General features: G+C 45.0%; 1 protein-coding gene across 3 annotated transcripts in view; it reads right to left on the bottom strand.

Annotated features, from left to right (window-relative positions):
- SPAG5 (sperm associated antigen 5) overlaps positions 1–15,648 on the bottom strand; it is a 19,812-nt gene extending 4,164 nt beyond the window's left edge. Inside the window, exons 1-25 of one of the 3 annotated variants that reach the window (XM_014548273.1) lie at positions 15,515–15,647; positions 15,195–15,320; positions 11,426–12,522; positions 11,136–11,319; positions 7,457–7,531; positions 6,926–7,018; positions 6,702–6,836; positions 6,370–6,489; positions 6,156–6,248; positions 5,940–6,053; positions 5,493–5,586; positions 5,191–5,338; positions 5,009–5,111; positions 4,679–4,812; positions 4,348–4,486; positions 3,062–3,154; positions 2,838–2,972; positions 2,506–2,625; positions 2,292–2,384; positions 2,076–2,189; positions 1,629–1,722; positions 1,327–1,474; positions 1,145–1,247; positions 815–948; positions 484–622 (exon numbers count right to left, since the gene is read on the bottom strand). In XM_014548273.1, the coding sequence (XP_014403759.1) occupies positions 484–622; positions 815–948; positions 1,145–1,247; positions 1,327–1,474; positions 1,629–1,722; positions 2,076–2,189; positions 2,292–2,384; positions 2,506–2,625; positions 2,838–2,972; positions 3,062–3,154; positions 4,348–4,486; positions 4,679–4,812; positions 5,009–5,111; positions 5,191–5,338; positions 5,493–5,586; positions 5,940–6,053; positions 6,156–6,248; positions 6,370–6,489; positions 6,702–6,836; positions 6,926–7,018; positions 7,457–7,531; positions 11,136–11,319; positions 11,426–12,522; positions 15,195–15,320; positions 15,515–15,559 (3,873 nt within the window). In that variant the 5' untranslated portion in view covers positions 15,560–15,647. Of the gene's footprint in view, positions 1–483; positions 623–814; positions 949–1,144; positions 1,248–1,326; positions 1,475–1,628; positions 1,723–2,075; positions 2,190–2,291; positions 2,385–2,505; positions 2,626–2,837; positions 2,973–3,061; positions 3,155–3,592; positions 3,668–4,347; positions 4,487–4,678; positions 4,813–5,008; positions 5,112–5,190; positions 5,339–5,492; positions 5,587–5,939; positions 6,054–6,155; positions 6,249–6,369; positions 6,490–6,701; positions 6,837–6,925; positions 7,019–7,456; positions 7,532–11,135; positions 11,320–11,425; positions 12,523–15,194; positions 15,321–15,514 lie in introns of all 3 variants that reach the window. The other 2 variants (XM_014548274.1, XM_014548275.1) reach the window with 2 other exon arrangements.
- Between the last annotated feature and the right edge of the window lie 73 nt (positions 15,649–15,721).

Below are 15,721 nucleotides of genomic sequence, written 5' to 3'. Positions count from 1 at the left end.
ATATAGTCACAGCCAACCCTGTTAGGAACCTTGTTAGGAACCTATATATATATCTACAGCCCAGCTGTTGTGGCTCAGTGATTGAGCGGTGACCCATGAACCAAGAAGTCACCAATTCGATTCCTGATCAGGGCACAGGCTCAGGTTGCAGGTTTGATCCCCAGCCAATCTATGTTTCTCTCTCATCAATGTTTCTATCTCTCTATCCCTCTCCCTTCCTCTCTCTCTCTCTCAAATCATTTTAAAAAAATTTATCTACAAAAAACCTACAGCTAACAAGAAACTTGAAGCTTTCCCTTTAAGATCAGGTACAAAGCAAGGTTGTCCCCTCTCTCTCCTTTTCAACATCGTAGAGAAAGTTCTAACTAATGCAGTAAGACAAGAAAAGGAAACAAGAGATATGCAGATTGGGAAAGAAGAAATGAAACCATCTTTATTCAAAGATATGATTGGAAGGGAAGAGAAGGAACCCCCAGATCCTACCGTCTCCTTTAGTTTTGTGTGTAGGAAGAAGGTCAGGTTCTGTAGTTGCTCAGTCAGCACCCTTAGCTCTTGGGAATACTGGCGTGTCTTCTCCAGGTCTTTCTCCTGGTTCTCTGCTACGGTGCTAGCCAGTTTATCCCTGAAATAAGGAAGGAACAGAGAGACCATGTGACCTTCTCTGAACACCTCTCCCAAATCCCACATAGAACTGCATTCAAAGAGGGAAACAAAAGGCTGTTGGACAATTCCATCCTTGGAGACGTTAGCTTCTAGAAGGGTTTCTGGGAAAGATAAGCAATTAAAGATAAGCACAAAAAGGTAGACATCTTACTTCAGGTTCTCTACAGTGTCCTTGAGGTCCTCACACTGCAGGCTGCGCTCCCGGAGCACTTCCAGTGTGCTTTTCAACTGACACTCAACCTGGCCCAGCTCCAAATGAGCTACCTGGTTCTCTTGGTCTGCAAACTGGGGAGATGGGAGATGGGAGAAGGAAGAAAGGAAAGGAGCGAGAAAGAGAGGGGAGAAAATGAATCTAAGTGGGACTTATTAGAGCCCTTGGGACAAAGGCATTTTCTAGTCTCTAGTCTCAAACCTCATCTCAATACCACCAGGTAAGAGTCACACTCCTGCCAGCTCCCCTGCCCCAGGCCATATTCCTTACCTCCAGAGTCTCCTTCAGGTCCTGCACCTCCTTGGCCAGGACAGCATGTTGTTGCTGCAGCTCTGCTTGTATGTGTTTTAGTGTCATCTCTTCCTTTTGCCATCTGCCAGAGACCTGACGTTAGATTCCACTGGCCCTATATCCTGGGCACCTACTGCCACAATAACCTGATAGGAACTCACTGAGTAGCCTGCTTCTCGTTGCTCTGGGTAAGCTGGCAGAGCAACTCATCCTTCATGGCCAGGTCCCGGGTACAGTGGGCATGCTGACTCTGTAGCTCTTGTAGCTGACTCTGCATGCTGGCCAGCATCTGTAGCTGAGCTCGGAGATCTAAACCAAAAGTATCCTAATCACACCATGTGGTCACCAGGCCAGCACCTCCCCACACTTGTGCTCCAAACAAGTGTTCTAGAGCACTTTCTTGTTCTACTGCCACACCCCAAGCCTTAGCAGGGCACAACTGCTTACATGCATGCACACACACCTGTTGCTAGGCGACTATTTTCCAACTCCAGTTGCTCTATTTGGCCTTTGCAGTCCTCTAACTGGGCAGAGACTTGTTCCAGCTCCCTGGAAACCTAGGAAGAAAAGATCATTTTCCTCCCACAGTTCCTCCAGAGTCAAATCCCAGGACTTGGTCCAGCTTCTCTTTCTGGACAGAACAGCAAACCACCTTGCTCCTGGGCAGCAACACTGCAGCAAATAAGGCTGATCCTCAGGAAAAAGTAGAAACAGGAAGAAAAATTGTTGAAGATGCTGAAGGACAAAGGAAATTACTAGACCCAAGGCCATCTTACAGGGAAGGAACCTGGATGGTCTCCAAACCCACAGGGTAGGAAGCCCAGTCCAGGGTAAGAGGCTACGCATTAGAAAGGCCTTCTGTAGAGAAGGAGGAAACCAGGCCTAAGCAGTCCCCACTCCTGGTTTGTACCTGCTGCTTTTCCTCAACTGCAGCATCACGTTCCTGTAGGGTCTGCCGGCTCTTGGCTGTGAGCTTCTCTGTGAGTTCTCGAGACCGGCTCAGCAGAGCTGTCCATGTTATATACTACCAGGGGAAGCAAGCAGGTCAGTCAAGCACTCTTGAGGCAAGGTTCCTAACAGGGTTGGCTGTGACTAAAGGAGTGGTATGATGGTCCCAAATACTCACATCCTGTTGCATGGACATCCAGTCCTGTTGCAAGATTGAGGTAAAGCTTGCTGTCTCCTGAGCCACCTCTTCTTGCTCAGTATGAAAACCTACCTATACAAGAAGAAGTGCCTATGGAAGGGCTCCCTTCCTCTGGATACAACAAAGTGGGGGTAAATGACCATGCTCCCGTGAATCAGCCTGGATCTCAATAAAGAAAATGCACTCAAATTACCAGTTGGGTCTGGGTCTCCTTCAAGAGTCCTCTGAATTCCCCCATGGATGCCAGGTTCTGTTGCAACTGGCTGATGCGTTGACTGGCATGTGCACAGAAAGCCTCTAGCACCGACTCTGCCTGTTTAGGGAAGGGGTTGTGAGGATACGGTGGGCAGAGGAGGGAAACAGCACCAAAAGCCTTGCTATCTGGCACATCAGTAGTTTAATTCATTATTCTCCAGGGCAGGCAATTCCCAGGCCCCTCATGTCTGTCTCAAGTAAATTTGTGTTCGTGCAGGAAGCCTGAGGAAAAAACCTCCCACATCCAGGAACAAAAGCCTGACACCTTACCGCATCCTTGCCTCTGAGGGCCATTTCCTCTCCGTGCTTTGCCTCCTCCCTTTCTGTTTTGAGACTCTGGAGCCTTGCCCTCAATTTCTTCAACACATCAAAACAGCAGGAGACCAAGGTTTCTGTACGCCGAGACTACAAGATAAGAATCAGATGCTGTCTGGTTCCTTCTTTTGGCTTTCGGTCCCACCAGAGGCCTCTGCCTTCATCGTCATACTGCTTACCTCCTGACTCACAGTAGTTTTATCTTCTTCTAAGTGCAACAGAGACAGGTAAAGCAAGGATATCAGCTCTTTAGAGACCAGAACCCATGACTGCTGTAAAGGAAAAGGTGGTTAGCCTAGATCAAATAAAGTCACTAAGCAGGAAAACACTAACCCCAATTTCAAGCTCCAATTAGGAGGAGATGTTCTTTTTTTTAAAAATCTATTTTTATTGCTTTCAGAGATGAAGAGGGAGATCGAAACATCAATGATGAGAGAGAATCATTGATCAGCTGCCTCCTGCATGCACCCCACCAGGGATCGAGCCTGCAACCCGGGCATGTGCCCCTGACCACAATCAAACCCTGGACCCTTTAGTCCGCAGGCTGACGCTCTATCCACTGAGCCAAACCAGCTAGGGCAAGGAGAAGATGTTCTTAACAAAGGTTTGGAGACCTTCCTCCCTTCATACCATGGCTGATTACCACCATTGGCTCCATTCTTGATTTTCACAGGTGACCCAGTGGTGGTATAAGGTCAATCAACACTTACCATGACATTCCTGGTCTGCTGCAAAGTCTGTCCAATCTCTCGGTTTCCGTGAAGATGCTCCAGTTTCTTATTTATCTAGGCAGAGAAACAGAGTTGTTCCTTTTGCATAGACAGCATGCATCACCAGTACCTCATTTCCCCTCCTACCCACTGAGATATAGGAGCCTTTCCTATTAAAAACAGGAGCAAGGTCACAGTTTGATAAAGTCAAGTCAGAAAAATATCCAGATGTAGGTAAAAATTTCCTTTTTATAGTAACTTTTATTTCTAATATATAGTCACAGCCAACCCTGTTAGGAACCTTGTTAGGAACCTATATATATATCTACAGCCCAGCTGTTGTGGCTCAGTGATTGAGCGGTGACCCATGAACCAAGAAGTCACCAATTCGATTCCTGATCAGGGCACAGGCTCAGGTTGCAGGTTTGATCCCCAGCCAATCTATGTTTCTCTCTCATCAATGTTTCTATCTCTCTATCCCTCTCCCTTCCTCTCTCTCTCTCTCAAATCATTTTAAAAAAATTTATCTACAAAAAACCTACAGCTAACAAGAAACTTGAAGCTTTCCCTTTAAGATCAGGTACAAAGCAAGGTTGTCCCCTCTCTCTCCTTTTCAACATCGTAGAGAAAGTTCTAACTAATGCAGTAAGACAAGAAAAGGAAACAAGAGATATGCAGATTGGGAAAGAAGAAATGAAACCATCTTTATTCAAAGATATGATTGGAAGGGAAGAGAAGGAACCCCCAGATCCTACCGTCTCCTTTAGTTTTGTGTGTAGGAAGAAGGTCAGGTTCTGTAGTTGCTCAGTCAGCACCCTTAGCTCTTGGGAATACTGGCGTGTCTTCTCCAGGTCTTTCTCCTGGTTCTCTGCTACGGTGCTAGCCAGTTTATCCCTGAAATAAGGAAGGAACAGAGAGACCATGTGACCTTCTCTGAACACCTCTCCCAAATCCCACATAGAACTGCATTCAAAGAGGGAAACAAAAGGCTGTTGGACAATTCCATCCTTGGAGACGTTAGCTTCTAGAAGGGTTTCTGGGAAAGATAAGCAATTAAAGATAAGCACAAAAAGGTAGACATCTTACTTCAGGTTCTCTACAGTGTCCTTGAGGTCCTCACACTGCAGGCTGCGCTCCCGGAGCACTTCCAGTGTGCTTTTCAACTGACACTCAACCTGGCCCAGCTCCAAATGAGCTACCTGGTTCTCTTGGTCTGCAAACTGGGGAGATGGGAGATGGGAGAAGGAAGAAAGGAAAGGAGCGAGAAAGAGAGGGGAGAAAATGAATCTAAGTGGGACTTATTAGAGCCCTTGGGACAAAGGCATTTTCTAGTCTCTAGTCTCAAACCTCATCTCAATACCACCAGGTAAGAGTCACACTCCTGCCAGCTCCCCTGCCCCAGGCCATATTCCTTACCTCCAGAGTCTCCTTCAGGTCCTGCACCTCCTTGGCCAGGACAGCATGTTGTTGCTGCAGCTCTGCTTGTATGTGTTTTAGTGTCATCTCTTCCTTTTGCCATCTGCCAGAGACCTGACGTTAGATTCCACTGGCCCTATATCCTGGGCACCTACTGCCACAATAACCTGATAGGAACTCACTGAGTAGCCTGCTTCTCGTTGCTCTGGGTAAGCTGGCAGAGCAACTCATCCTTCATGGCCAGGTCCCGGGTACAGTGGGCATGCTGACTCTGTAGCTCTTGTAGCTGACTCTGCATGCTGGCCAGCATCTGTAGCTGAGCTCGGAGATCTAAACCAAAAGTATCCTAATCACACCATGTGGTCACCAGGCCAGCACCTCCCCACACTTGTGCTCCAAACAAGTGTTCTAGAGCACTTTCTTGTTCTACTGCCACACCCCAAGCCTTAGCAGGGCACAACTGCTTACATGCATGCACACACACCTGTTGCTAGGCGACTATTTTCCAACTCCAGTTGCTCTATTTGGCCTTTGCAGTCCTCTAACTGGGCAGAGACTTGTTCCAGCTCCCTGGAAACCTAGGAAGAAAAGATCATTTTCCTCCCACAGTTCCTCCAGAGTCAAATCCCAGGACTTGGTCCAGCTTCTCTTTCTGGACAGAACAGCAAACCACCTTGCTCCTGGGCAGCAACACTGCAGCAAATAAGGCTGATCCTCAGGAAAAAGTAGAAACAGGAAGAAAAATTGTTGAAGATGCTGAAGGACAAAGGAAATTACTAGACCCAAGGCCATCTTACAGGGAAGGAACCTGGATGGTCTCCAAACCCACAGGGTAGGAAGCCCAGTCCAGGGTAAGAGGCTACGCATTAGAAAGGCCTTCTGTAGAGAAGGAGGAAACCAGGCCTAAGCAGTCCCCACTCCTGGTTTGTACCTGCTGCTTTTCCTCAACTGCAGCATCACGTTCCTGTAGGGTCTGCCGGCTCTTGGCTGTGAGCTTCTCTGTGAGTTCTCGAGACCGGCTCAGCAGAGCTGTCCATGTTATATACTACCAGGGGAAGCAAGCAGGTCAGTCAAGCACTCTTGAGGCAAGGTTCCTAACAGGGTTGGCTGTGACTAAAGGAGTGGTATGATGGTCCCAAATACTCACATCCTGTTGCATGGACATCCAGTCCTGTTGCAAGATTGAGGTAAAGCTTGCTGTCTCCTGAGCCACCTCTTCTTGCTCAGTATGAAAACCTACCTATACAAGAAGAAGTGCCTATGGAAGGGCTCCCTTCCTCTGGATACAACAAAGTGGGGGTAAATGACCATGCTCCCGTGAATCAGCCTGGATCTCAATAAAGAAAATGCACTCAAATTACCAGTTGGGTCTGGGTCTCCTTCAAGAGTCCTCTGAATTCCCCCATGGATGCCAGGTTCTGTTGCAACTGGCTGATGCGTTGACTGGCATGTGCACAGAAAGCCTCTAGCACCGACTCTGCCTGTTTAGGGAAGGGGTTGTGAGGATACGGTGGGCAGAGGAGGGAAACAGCACCAAAAGCCTTGCTATCTGGCACATCAGTAGTTTAATTCATTATTCTCCAGGGCAGGCAATTCCCAGGCCCCTCATGTCTGTCTCAAGTAAATTTGTGTTCGTGCAGGAAGCCTGAGGAAAAAACCTCCCACATCCAGGAACAAAAGCCTGACACCTTACCGCATCCTTGCCTCTGAGGGCCATTTCCTCTCCGTGCTTTGCCTCCTCCCTTTCTGTTTTGAGACTCTGGAGCCTTGCCCTCAATTTCTTCAACACATCAAAACAGCAGGAGACCAAGGTTTCTGTACGCCGAGACTACAAGATAAGAATCAGATGCTGTCTGGTTCCTTCTTTTGGCTTTCGGTCCCACCAGAGGCCTCTGCCTTCATCGTCATACTGCTTACCTCCTGACTCACAGTAGTTTTATCTTCTTCTAAGTGCAACAGAGACAGGTAAAGCAAGGATATCAGCTCTTTAGAGACCAGAACCCATGACTGCTGTAAAGGAAAAGGTGGTTAGCCTAGATCAAATAAAGTCACTAAGCAGGAAAACACTAACCCCAATTTCAAGCTCCAATTAGGAGGAGATGTTCTTTTTTTTAAAAATCTATTTTTATTGCTTTCAGAGATGAAGAGGGAGATCGAAACATCAATGATGAGAGAGAATCATTGATCAGCTGCCTCCTGCATGCACCCCACCAGGGATCGAGCCTGCAACCCGGGCATGTGCCCCTGACCACAATCAAACCCTGGACCCTTTAGTCCGCAGGCCGACGCTCTATCCACTGAGCCAAACCAGCTAGGGCAAGGAGAAGATGTTCTTAACAAAGGTTTGGAGACCTTCCTCCCTTCATACCATGGCTGATTACCACCATTGGCTCCATTCTTGATTTTCACAGGTGACCCAGTGGTGGTATAAGGTCAATCAACACTTACCATGACATTCCTGGTCTGCTGCAAAGTCTGTCCAATCTCTCGGTTTCCGTGAAGATGCTCCAGTTTCTTATTTATCTAGGCAGAGAAACAGAGTTGTTCCTTTTGCATAGACAGCATGCATCACCAGTACCTCATTTCCCCTCCTACCCACTGAGATATAGGAGCCTTTCCTATTAAAAACAGGAGCAAGGTCACAGTTTGATAAAGTCAAGTCAGAAAAATATCCAGATGTAGGTAAAAATTTCCTTTTTATAGTAACTTTTATTTCTAATTATAAAGATAGTGTCTATTGTAAAATTTTGGAAATACAGACGTGACTAAAATGGAAAAAGAAATCACTGCATAATTTATTTTACCTCATCTCAAAGCCTCTCAGAGGTTATCTGAACTCTGATTTCCTTTCTTTAAAAACCTTGAACTTATGTTAAGCTTCATTTCCCATGTTATTAAAAACTCTTCATAAACATACTTTTCAATGACTGAAGAATATCCCATCTTATGGATATACCATTATTTTTTATTATATTTTTTCATTTTTTTTTAAGTTACCATATCTATGCAGAATTTTTTTTCTTAGGATATATTATCCCTAGAAGTGAAGTTACCGGTCAAAAAGTTTGAACTGCTTTGAGGGTCTTACTTGAATATCCTTCAAAAAAAGGCTGAACCAACTTATATCCTACTGACAGCAGGACAATGCTTACCAGCGTTATCTATTTTATTCTTTGCTATTTTGTCAGAAGAAAATTGCATCATTGTTTCATTTCTCTGATCACCAGTAATGATAACCTTCTCAAATATTTATTAGCACTTTTATTTCCTTATTCTCTAAGTGTTCATTATCTTGGGGCAGACAAAAATCTTAGTGTGCTATGTAGAGTAGACACGTATGATCTCAAATGCAGCAGAGCTATGGAAAGACTTAAAAGTTCTGACAGAAAAGTGGGGAGCCTTCATTACTGCTGAAAGGCAGCCATCATCTGGGAAAAAAACGACTGCTGGAAGAGCAGTGCTGAGTCACGATGTTATAGCAGTCTGGACTTAAGGGGGCAGATCTCTTGGAGTCCATCGCTCCTTTCCCCAGCAAAGCAGTCATCATTCCCTCCTGTGTCGTGCAGTAAGGCACGGAGTACCCCATGAGCCCCGGACAAGGCGCACACACTGTTCAGAGCTGAGCAGTCAGGCAGGTGATAAGATTAGTGTGAAGGAGGAAGCCAAGCGGCAAGGACATGGCACTGTGATGGGGAATGGCTGAAGGTGCTGTCATTTCCTCCTCTTTGGTTCTGCTTCAGTGGCCTCCAAAGGGATTTGGAAAGCTTCAGCGGAAGAGGTACAAGGCTGACTCAGGGACAGGGAGCCAGGTCAAAGACAAGAGGAAAGGATACAAAAATAAGGAAACGCAGGAGAAAAACCGAGCAGCTAAAGAAATGATAAGCCTATGGTTTCCAGGATTTGGGCAAAAGGTGAAGTCATTGTTTGAGGATATTTTCAACCCAGAGGAGATCTTTGGGCATTTGGAGACCATCTCTTTTTTATTATTTTATTTTAGAGGACTTTTATTAAAGCTGGGGACAGTGAAACAAGAAAGGGCTGGGGAAATGAGTCTAGGCTGGTCTGCTTTGGCTCACTAAGAAGTCAGAGAAAAGGGGGCTTTGAGGACAGGTTCAGGGGGTTTGCCTGGGACGAGCTGCAACTCCCACTGTCCAATACTGCCATGGTTGCAAGTCTCCTGGGGTCCCTTAGAGTTTAGGAGATGCACGCCTGTGGGGGAGGTTGAGGGGGAGGAGGGAGGAGGATGGAGAAGGAGAAGAGGAAGGGGAAAGGGAAGGAGAAGGTATAGGCATGCTCCTGGGAGGGAGCCCACACCTGGAGAACATCTCTTTTTAGCAGGAACTACCACTTCATCTCACCAGCCACAATACCGAGACTCTCAATTCCCTCCCCTGACACCATTCTCTTCCTTCCTCAGTCTGTGTTGTCACAGCTAGAGTCCTCTACAACACTCTTCTTTAAACTTTTTCTTCTCATATCTGTTATAATAATTTTGAAGACTGAGTGCCCTTAAGTTTAAATTGTTATAAAGGCTGTCATTTCTACCATATTATAAATATTGACAGTTTGAAATAAAACTATTAAATCACTCTTACATATATACAATGGTATAAATACATACACTAGAATGATTTAATACCTATTTTATACCTTTAAAAATACATGAACAAGCTTTTTAAACAGTCAGAAATTTTACATCATCCCTTTTTCTTCTTTATGTGTATTTTTACTCCTCTCAGAATTTTATCCTATACTTTAAAGTCTGTTGTTAATCAATATATCTGCAACAACAAAAGTTCATCTAAATTTAAATTACTTTTAAATTCCTCTGACCATAAGCTTTTATGTGAAAAAAATTTCCTTTAGAGAAATATTCTTAACAGTTGTATACTAATCATTGTATTATAATTTTAATAAAATCACAAACATACCTAGTAAAAATTTTTTTTTAAATCCTCACCCAAGGATTATTTTTTTCCATTGATTTCTACAGAGTGAAAGGGAGGGAGAAGGGGGAGAGAGAGAAAGAGAAACATAGATGTGAGAGAGACACATTGGTTGCTTCCCACACACACCTCTACCTGGGCTGGGGAACCCTGCAACCTGGCCATGTCCCCTGACCAGGAATTGAACTGTGACCTCCTGGTTCATGGATCGACGCTCAACCACTGAGCAACACCAGCCAGGCCACAAATATTTTCTATTATTCGATTGCTATCCCTTGACAATGTAAGATTCAGGATAGGCAGTAAATATGGTCTTCTTTAGTTAAGTGGGCAAGGGCAATTGAGAATGGAGAAATAGGAAAGCAAAAAAATTAGCAGAATACATTTGGAAGATGAAGATATAGAAACCGATTCTTTTAAAACTATCCTTGCTTGTATTCCCTTAACCCTTTGAGTGCCAACCAATATCCTAGAAACTATGCTAAAATTGCCAAGGCATTTTTGCTGATTTTACAGCAGTTTAGGGAAAAAATTATGAATCGCAAGTAAATGAAGTTACATATTCAAAAATTTAAGGAAACCTTTACTACATTGACATATTTAGCAATATTATCATCACTAATAAAAGCAGACTTAGAACTGGACGCCATTTCGAAGCTTTGATAGCGCTCCTGGCACTTTTGGCGAAAGACAGGAGAAGTGACTTAGAACTGGACGCCATTTCGAAGCTTTGATAGTGAAGACAGGAGAAGCGCAATCGCGATCCCCGGCACTCTAGGGGTTAACAGTGGTTCTCAACCTTCTGGCCCTTTAAATACAGTTCCTCATGTGGTGACCCCCAACCATAAAATTATTTTCGTTGCTACTTCATAACTGTAATGTTGCTACTGTTATGAATCGTAATGTAAATATCTGATATGCAGGATGGTCTTAGGCGACCCCTGTGAAAGGGTCGTTCGACCCCCAAAGGGGTCGCGACCCACAGGTTGAGAACCGCTGCCTTAGAAAGTCCTGATGAACCCCAGGGGTATAGTGAGTACCTACAGCTTTAACGAATTTTCCAGATCCACAGCTTTTACATATTCTAAGGTGCCTCCTTTGCCCTCTGGCAGTTTATCAGTTTAAATTCTGAGAAAGAGGGCCCACTGGGATCCTCCACACTTTGGAAGTAACCTTCTTACCCCACTGCGAGAGGTGTCAGCTGTGTCAGTCTGTGTGCTACTATCCTGAACTTCTGGGTGAGGGGTGGTCAGCTGGCTCTTCCAATTCCGCAGCGGGCGAGAGAGAACCTCCAGAATGAGAAGAGAGTTCATCAAGTTATCTTCCAGGTCGCGTCGAGATAAGGCGGTCAGATCTGGAGGGTGGCTGCAGCAGAAAGAGAACATGAGGAGAAAAAAGATAGGGGAAGGGATGGAAGTGGCAGATCCGGGTTAATGAAGCCGAGGAGGCAGCAGGATATTGGGACACTTACTTCCCCCATAGGAGATGCTCCCTCTCAGAAGCACTGTCCTTGGTGCCCAGCAGGCCTGTCTGGGATGTATTTGTGCTCTTTTCCTGTGGTGGTGCTGGGGGAGTAAACCAAGTCCCCACCGAGCAAGTAGAGGAAGGAGCAGTGCCCGTGGCAGCGTCCTGAAGCGCAGAGGGAAGGGATAGGCTCTGGCGGAGGTTTTCCAGCATGACCGAAGTGTTTACACCTTTTTCCAGCCAGGCCAGTGGGGACATCCAAGGCCCTGTGTCAGAGATGAGAATCCTGCCAGCATCTTCTACGGCTGGGCCCGGGGCTGCCTGGGATTCCATTTCTCCTGGATTTGGGGTCAGGCATGTGGACGGAATATCTTGCGTATTTGAGACAAGTGTTTGATCTCTCAGTTCAGCCTCCTCGGGGAGTATGGAAAAGCTCACTTCTCTTTCCTCTATAGCTCTGTGCTCTACAATTTCCTGCCCTGAGTCCACATGACTGACAGGGAAATCCGCTGGAAAGGCAGTTGAAGGGGGAAGACAGCGCATGGAGGAAGGCAAGAAGGCATTACTTTCAGAAGACACTAAGTCCTCAGGCACAGTCTCAGTTTTACTGTCCCTCGGGCTTTCCTCGGAACAGGGTAGCTGTTGCTCAGAACAGGGATTTGGTGGATACTCCAACAGATGGGCTGGAGGGTCCTGAAATGTAAGTTTCTCAGGCATAGCAGGAACAACTTCTGAAAAGCTGTCTTTCATGCAGGGTTCCACCCCATTTCTCAGCAGATCTCCTGGCCTCAAAGGCTCATCCAGAGAAAAACTGTTTGTCTCTGCTATGGTATTTAAATGGGCCTCCAGTGTAATGTCTTGCTGCTGCCCTCCTGCAGAGGGTACAAGGACCATGGTTTTAACCGCATTGTTTTCCACTGGGTCTACTGCTTCCTCAGATGTTTTGGGAGTAGAGTTGTTTTGGGGAATCAGATTTAGGGGCTGCTCATCTGATTCATGTTGACAAGCTTCTAGCCACTTTGAGGGATGGCTGAACTGTTCTGATGGGGAGTCTGTCATCTTAGCATTTTCAAAATCCAGTGGAGATAGGTTGTTGCTGCCCTCCTGCCAAAGAAAACAAAAGTAGTTGACTAAGGCAATCAATTCCGGTTCTCAACATACAGTGATAGGTGAAAGATACTGTTCAAATTTGAAAAAGAATAAGAGTTCTCATGACCTCTGCTTAGGTAAGATCTTGGCTAAGCCTTGCCCCTCAGAGACCCAATAGCAGGGAAAGAAAAGCTAGGAAGCTATTTTGGATCCTTCCAAGTGAATCCACCTATAGTAAAAGCAGGGCTGAGATCATTTATCTATATCAAAGTGGCCCCACTCCTCTTAAATTCTAACTCCAATTCACTTCTAGGGGGAACAGGTAAGAGGGGGTCCCTAGGCTCAAGCTCTGTTAGAATCTAGAGTTGGTCCAAGATTTTTCTCCTTCTCCAACAGAGTTAGAGAGCGCTTGGTCCACAGAGATCCATGGACCCTAGGGAGAAAGGGCAACATCAACCTGTGCCAGTAACCTAGTCTCCTTGACCATAAGAGCTGAGGGCATCCTGAATACATGGGTTGAATCCATTGAACAGTTGGGATTTGAAGGGCTCTAGTCTTTGTAGCAGAGGAGAATAAAGAGCAGAGAGACTTCCTCTAGTGCCCTAATAAGAGACTAACAACCTCCCTACTGCTAGTTCACAAGGACCACTGCACCTTCTACCACTTGCAGGGTTGCTGCTCCTGAGACTCAATGAACAAGAAAAGGAAAATACACATGCACTTAAGTGGATCTAGTAACCAGAGAAAGAACAAATCCTAAGATAATTAGAAAAGGTAGACCCCAACAAAACACAGCTGATGGAACAGATGACAATTTGAACTCAAAAGAAAAGAGTATATAAAAAGATTCATGTACAACGCATACACACACACACACACACACACACTTTCTGAAAATAAATATTACTGTTAAACAAAAATTTCAGTAAAATGAATTGGAAGAGGATGGTCAGAGTTGAGACTGGCATTACTGGCTTAAACAATCAAATGGAAGAAATACCTTGAAGCAAAGATAAAAAAACAAAAAAAAAAAAAGTAAATCTTAGGGAAAAGCTACAAGAATTGGAATATAAATCCAATAAATCTAACATGTGAATAAAACAAATTCCAGGAGAAAAGAGAACACATATAGGTGCATCACTGATTAGCAAATACGTATTAGAAGACCTGAGTTTGCATATTGAAATGGCTCATCAAGTTCCAAACAGATTAACAAGAAAAAAATAAAATTCTGAACTACAAGGAAGACAAACCTTTTTTTTTTTTTGCTTAGCTTCACTTTTCCTCTCTAATTTGCCCTTCCTCTGGAATTAATCTCTCCTACACGTGCCCTGCTCTTCCCATGTAACCAATTCATTTTAACATCTTGATGTATATCCTTCCATATTTTCCTCTGTGTTCTTTTAATAATATGCAAGAAAAGGAAAATACACATGCACTTAAGTGGATCTAACTTCCTTTTCTTGTTCAACATACAAAATTACTTTATTGGTAGATCACAAAATAATTCTCATTATGTGTAGTAGTTATGTTCTATAAAGTCTCTGTGAACACTTAATTAGCAAATACTGAACTGCTGCTCCTAGGGGAAATAAAGGGTATGTTCCTGCAAATTTCCTAGCAAACATTTTCATTAACCAATGAACTCAAATCTTATTTTATATGTGTTTTTGTTCTAAAACACCTTATTTAATATATATTGTTGATTCATTAACATTGAAGTCACAGCCAACATCACTGATGCCTGAATGAAGCTTATCTAACTCATATAACGCACATCATAGCTTTCTTGCACTTAGGAACACTAGCCAGCACTTCAGCACTTGCGTTTGGGGGTCATTTAAAACAGTGAAATAACCAACTAAAAACACAAAATTCGAAAACCATGGCACTAAAATAGATCATGAGAAAGACATTTGTTTACAGTATGACCACTAAAACAAGAAGACAAAATGTCACCTTGTTCAACCTCAGCTGGGGAATGTGTGTTTAAGGCGCTTCCTATTTTTTTCTTTTCTTCTCTGCATGTCCAAAAGTGTTGCAAATATTGATTTTGAGATTACAAATAACTTTTAGTGAGGTGAATTCACAAATACTGAATCCACAAATAATGAGGTTTGACCGTATCCATTTCTCTGCATGCTGTTCTCATTTAACAATGTGCAAATCCCTCCATGTCAACAAAAAAGCACACAAATGTAAAAACCATTGCACTAAACAGTTGGTGTAGAACTAATCCATAAGCTTCTATGGTGTGCATGAATCATAATTCATTCACAAATGGTCATTTGTTTCCATTTCTGCTTTGCTTCTACAAACAGTGCTAACATAAATAGCTTTGTACATACAGTATTGCCTCTCTGTCAGCTGTCTGATCTCTGTCTGTGAGTCCATGTTAGAGGAAGACTACTAATCAAAATGATAGCATTTTCCTCTAACTTGGTAAAGATTAAACGGGGGAGGAGGTGATAAAATCTAACAGCTAAATAGAGGTCCAGATTCTCAGTGGATTTTCTTTAACCACCCCAGAGCACCTCTCTGTTGGCCTGGATAGCTGTAAATAGATGTCACTAAGGTAGAAGACTTCATTATCGTTATTAATTACGTTCCAGCTCTGGCCCTCAGTTCCTCTGAGCTGTCGGCCTCGGCAGAGAGCCCAGTGGAGAAGCTGGCCAGACGCATCTCACCTGCAGCCCCAGTTTGCACAGCGATGGGGTCAGCGAGTAGCATATCCCAGGCCCTTTCGCAGAGCTGGTGAGAGCTTCGGGCTGCAGGTTAAGTTCGCGGAGAGGCGTTCTCACAGGTGGTTCTCCCTAAGAAAGAATGAGACGGTGTGAGGAAGCCTGTGCTCTCAGCCCGCTCCCCACTCTCCCCCCTAAGAAGCTCAGGGCTCAGGGCTCCTACCCAAGAGGCGCTGAAGCTCCAGGACCCAGGAAACACTCCACGCGCCCCCGCCCCCGCCCCAGGCTGGACCCAGCTGTCTCTCTCCTTGAGGCTCTCCGCTCACCGGTTGGGGCGATGGCGACAGGCTCAGTTGTTTCACCCGCCACATCTTCGACACAGAACACAGACCGATCACCTCGCAAACCGAGAGGTGACGGCTAGCTCACCCGTCGTCTTCATTTTAAAACTGCTCCGCGCTTCCGGATTGGCTGCGAAGCCCCAGTGCGTCAGTCTGGCGCGTCCGCTCGGGGCTCCAGACTGGTGGGCGGCG

Source organism: Myotis brandtii, unplaced genomic scaffold, assembly GCF_000412655.1.
Source record: "Myotis brandtii unplaced genomic scaffold, ASM41265v1 scaffold50, whole genome shotgun sequence".
In the NCBI taxonomy this organism is placed as follows: domain Eukaryota; kingdom Metazoa; phylum Chordata; class Mammalia; order Chiroptera; family Vespertilionidae; genus Myotis; species Myotis brandtii.
This window is presented reverse-complemented; position numbering and strand designations above follow the sequence as displayed.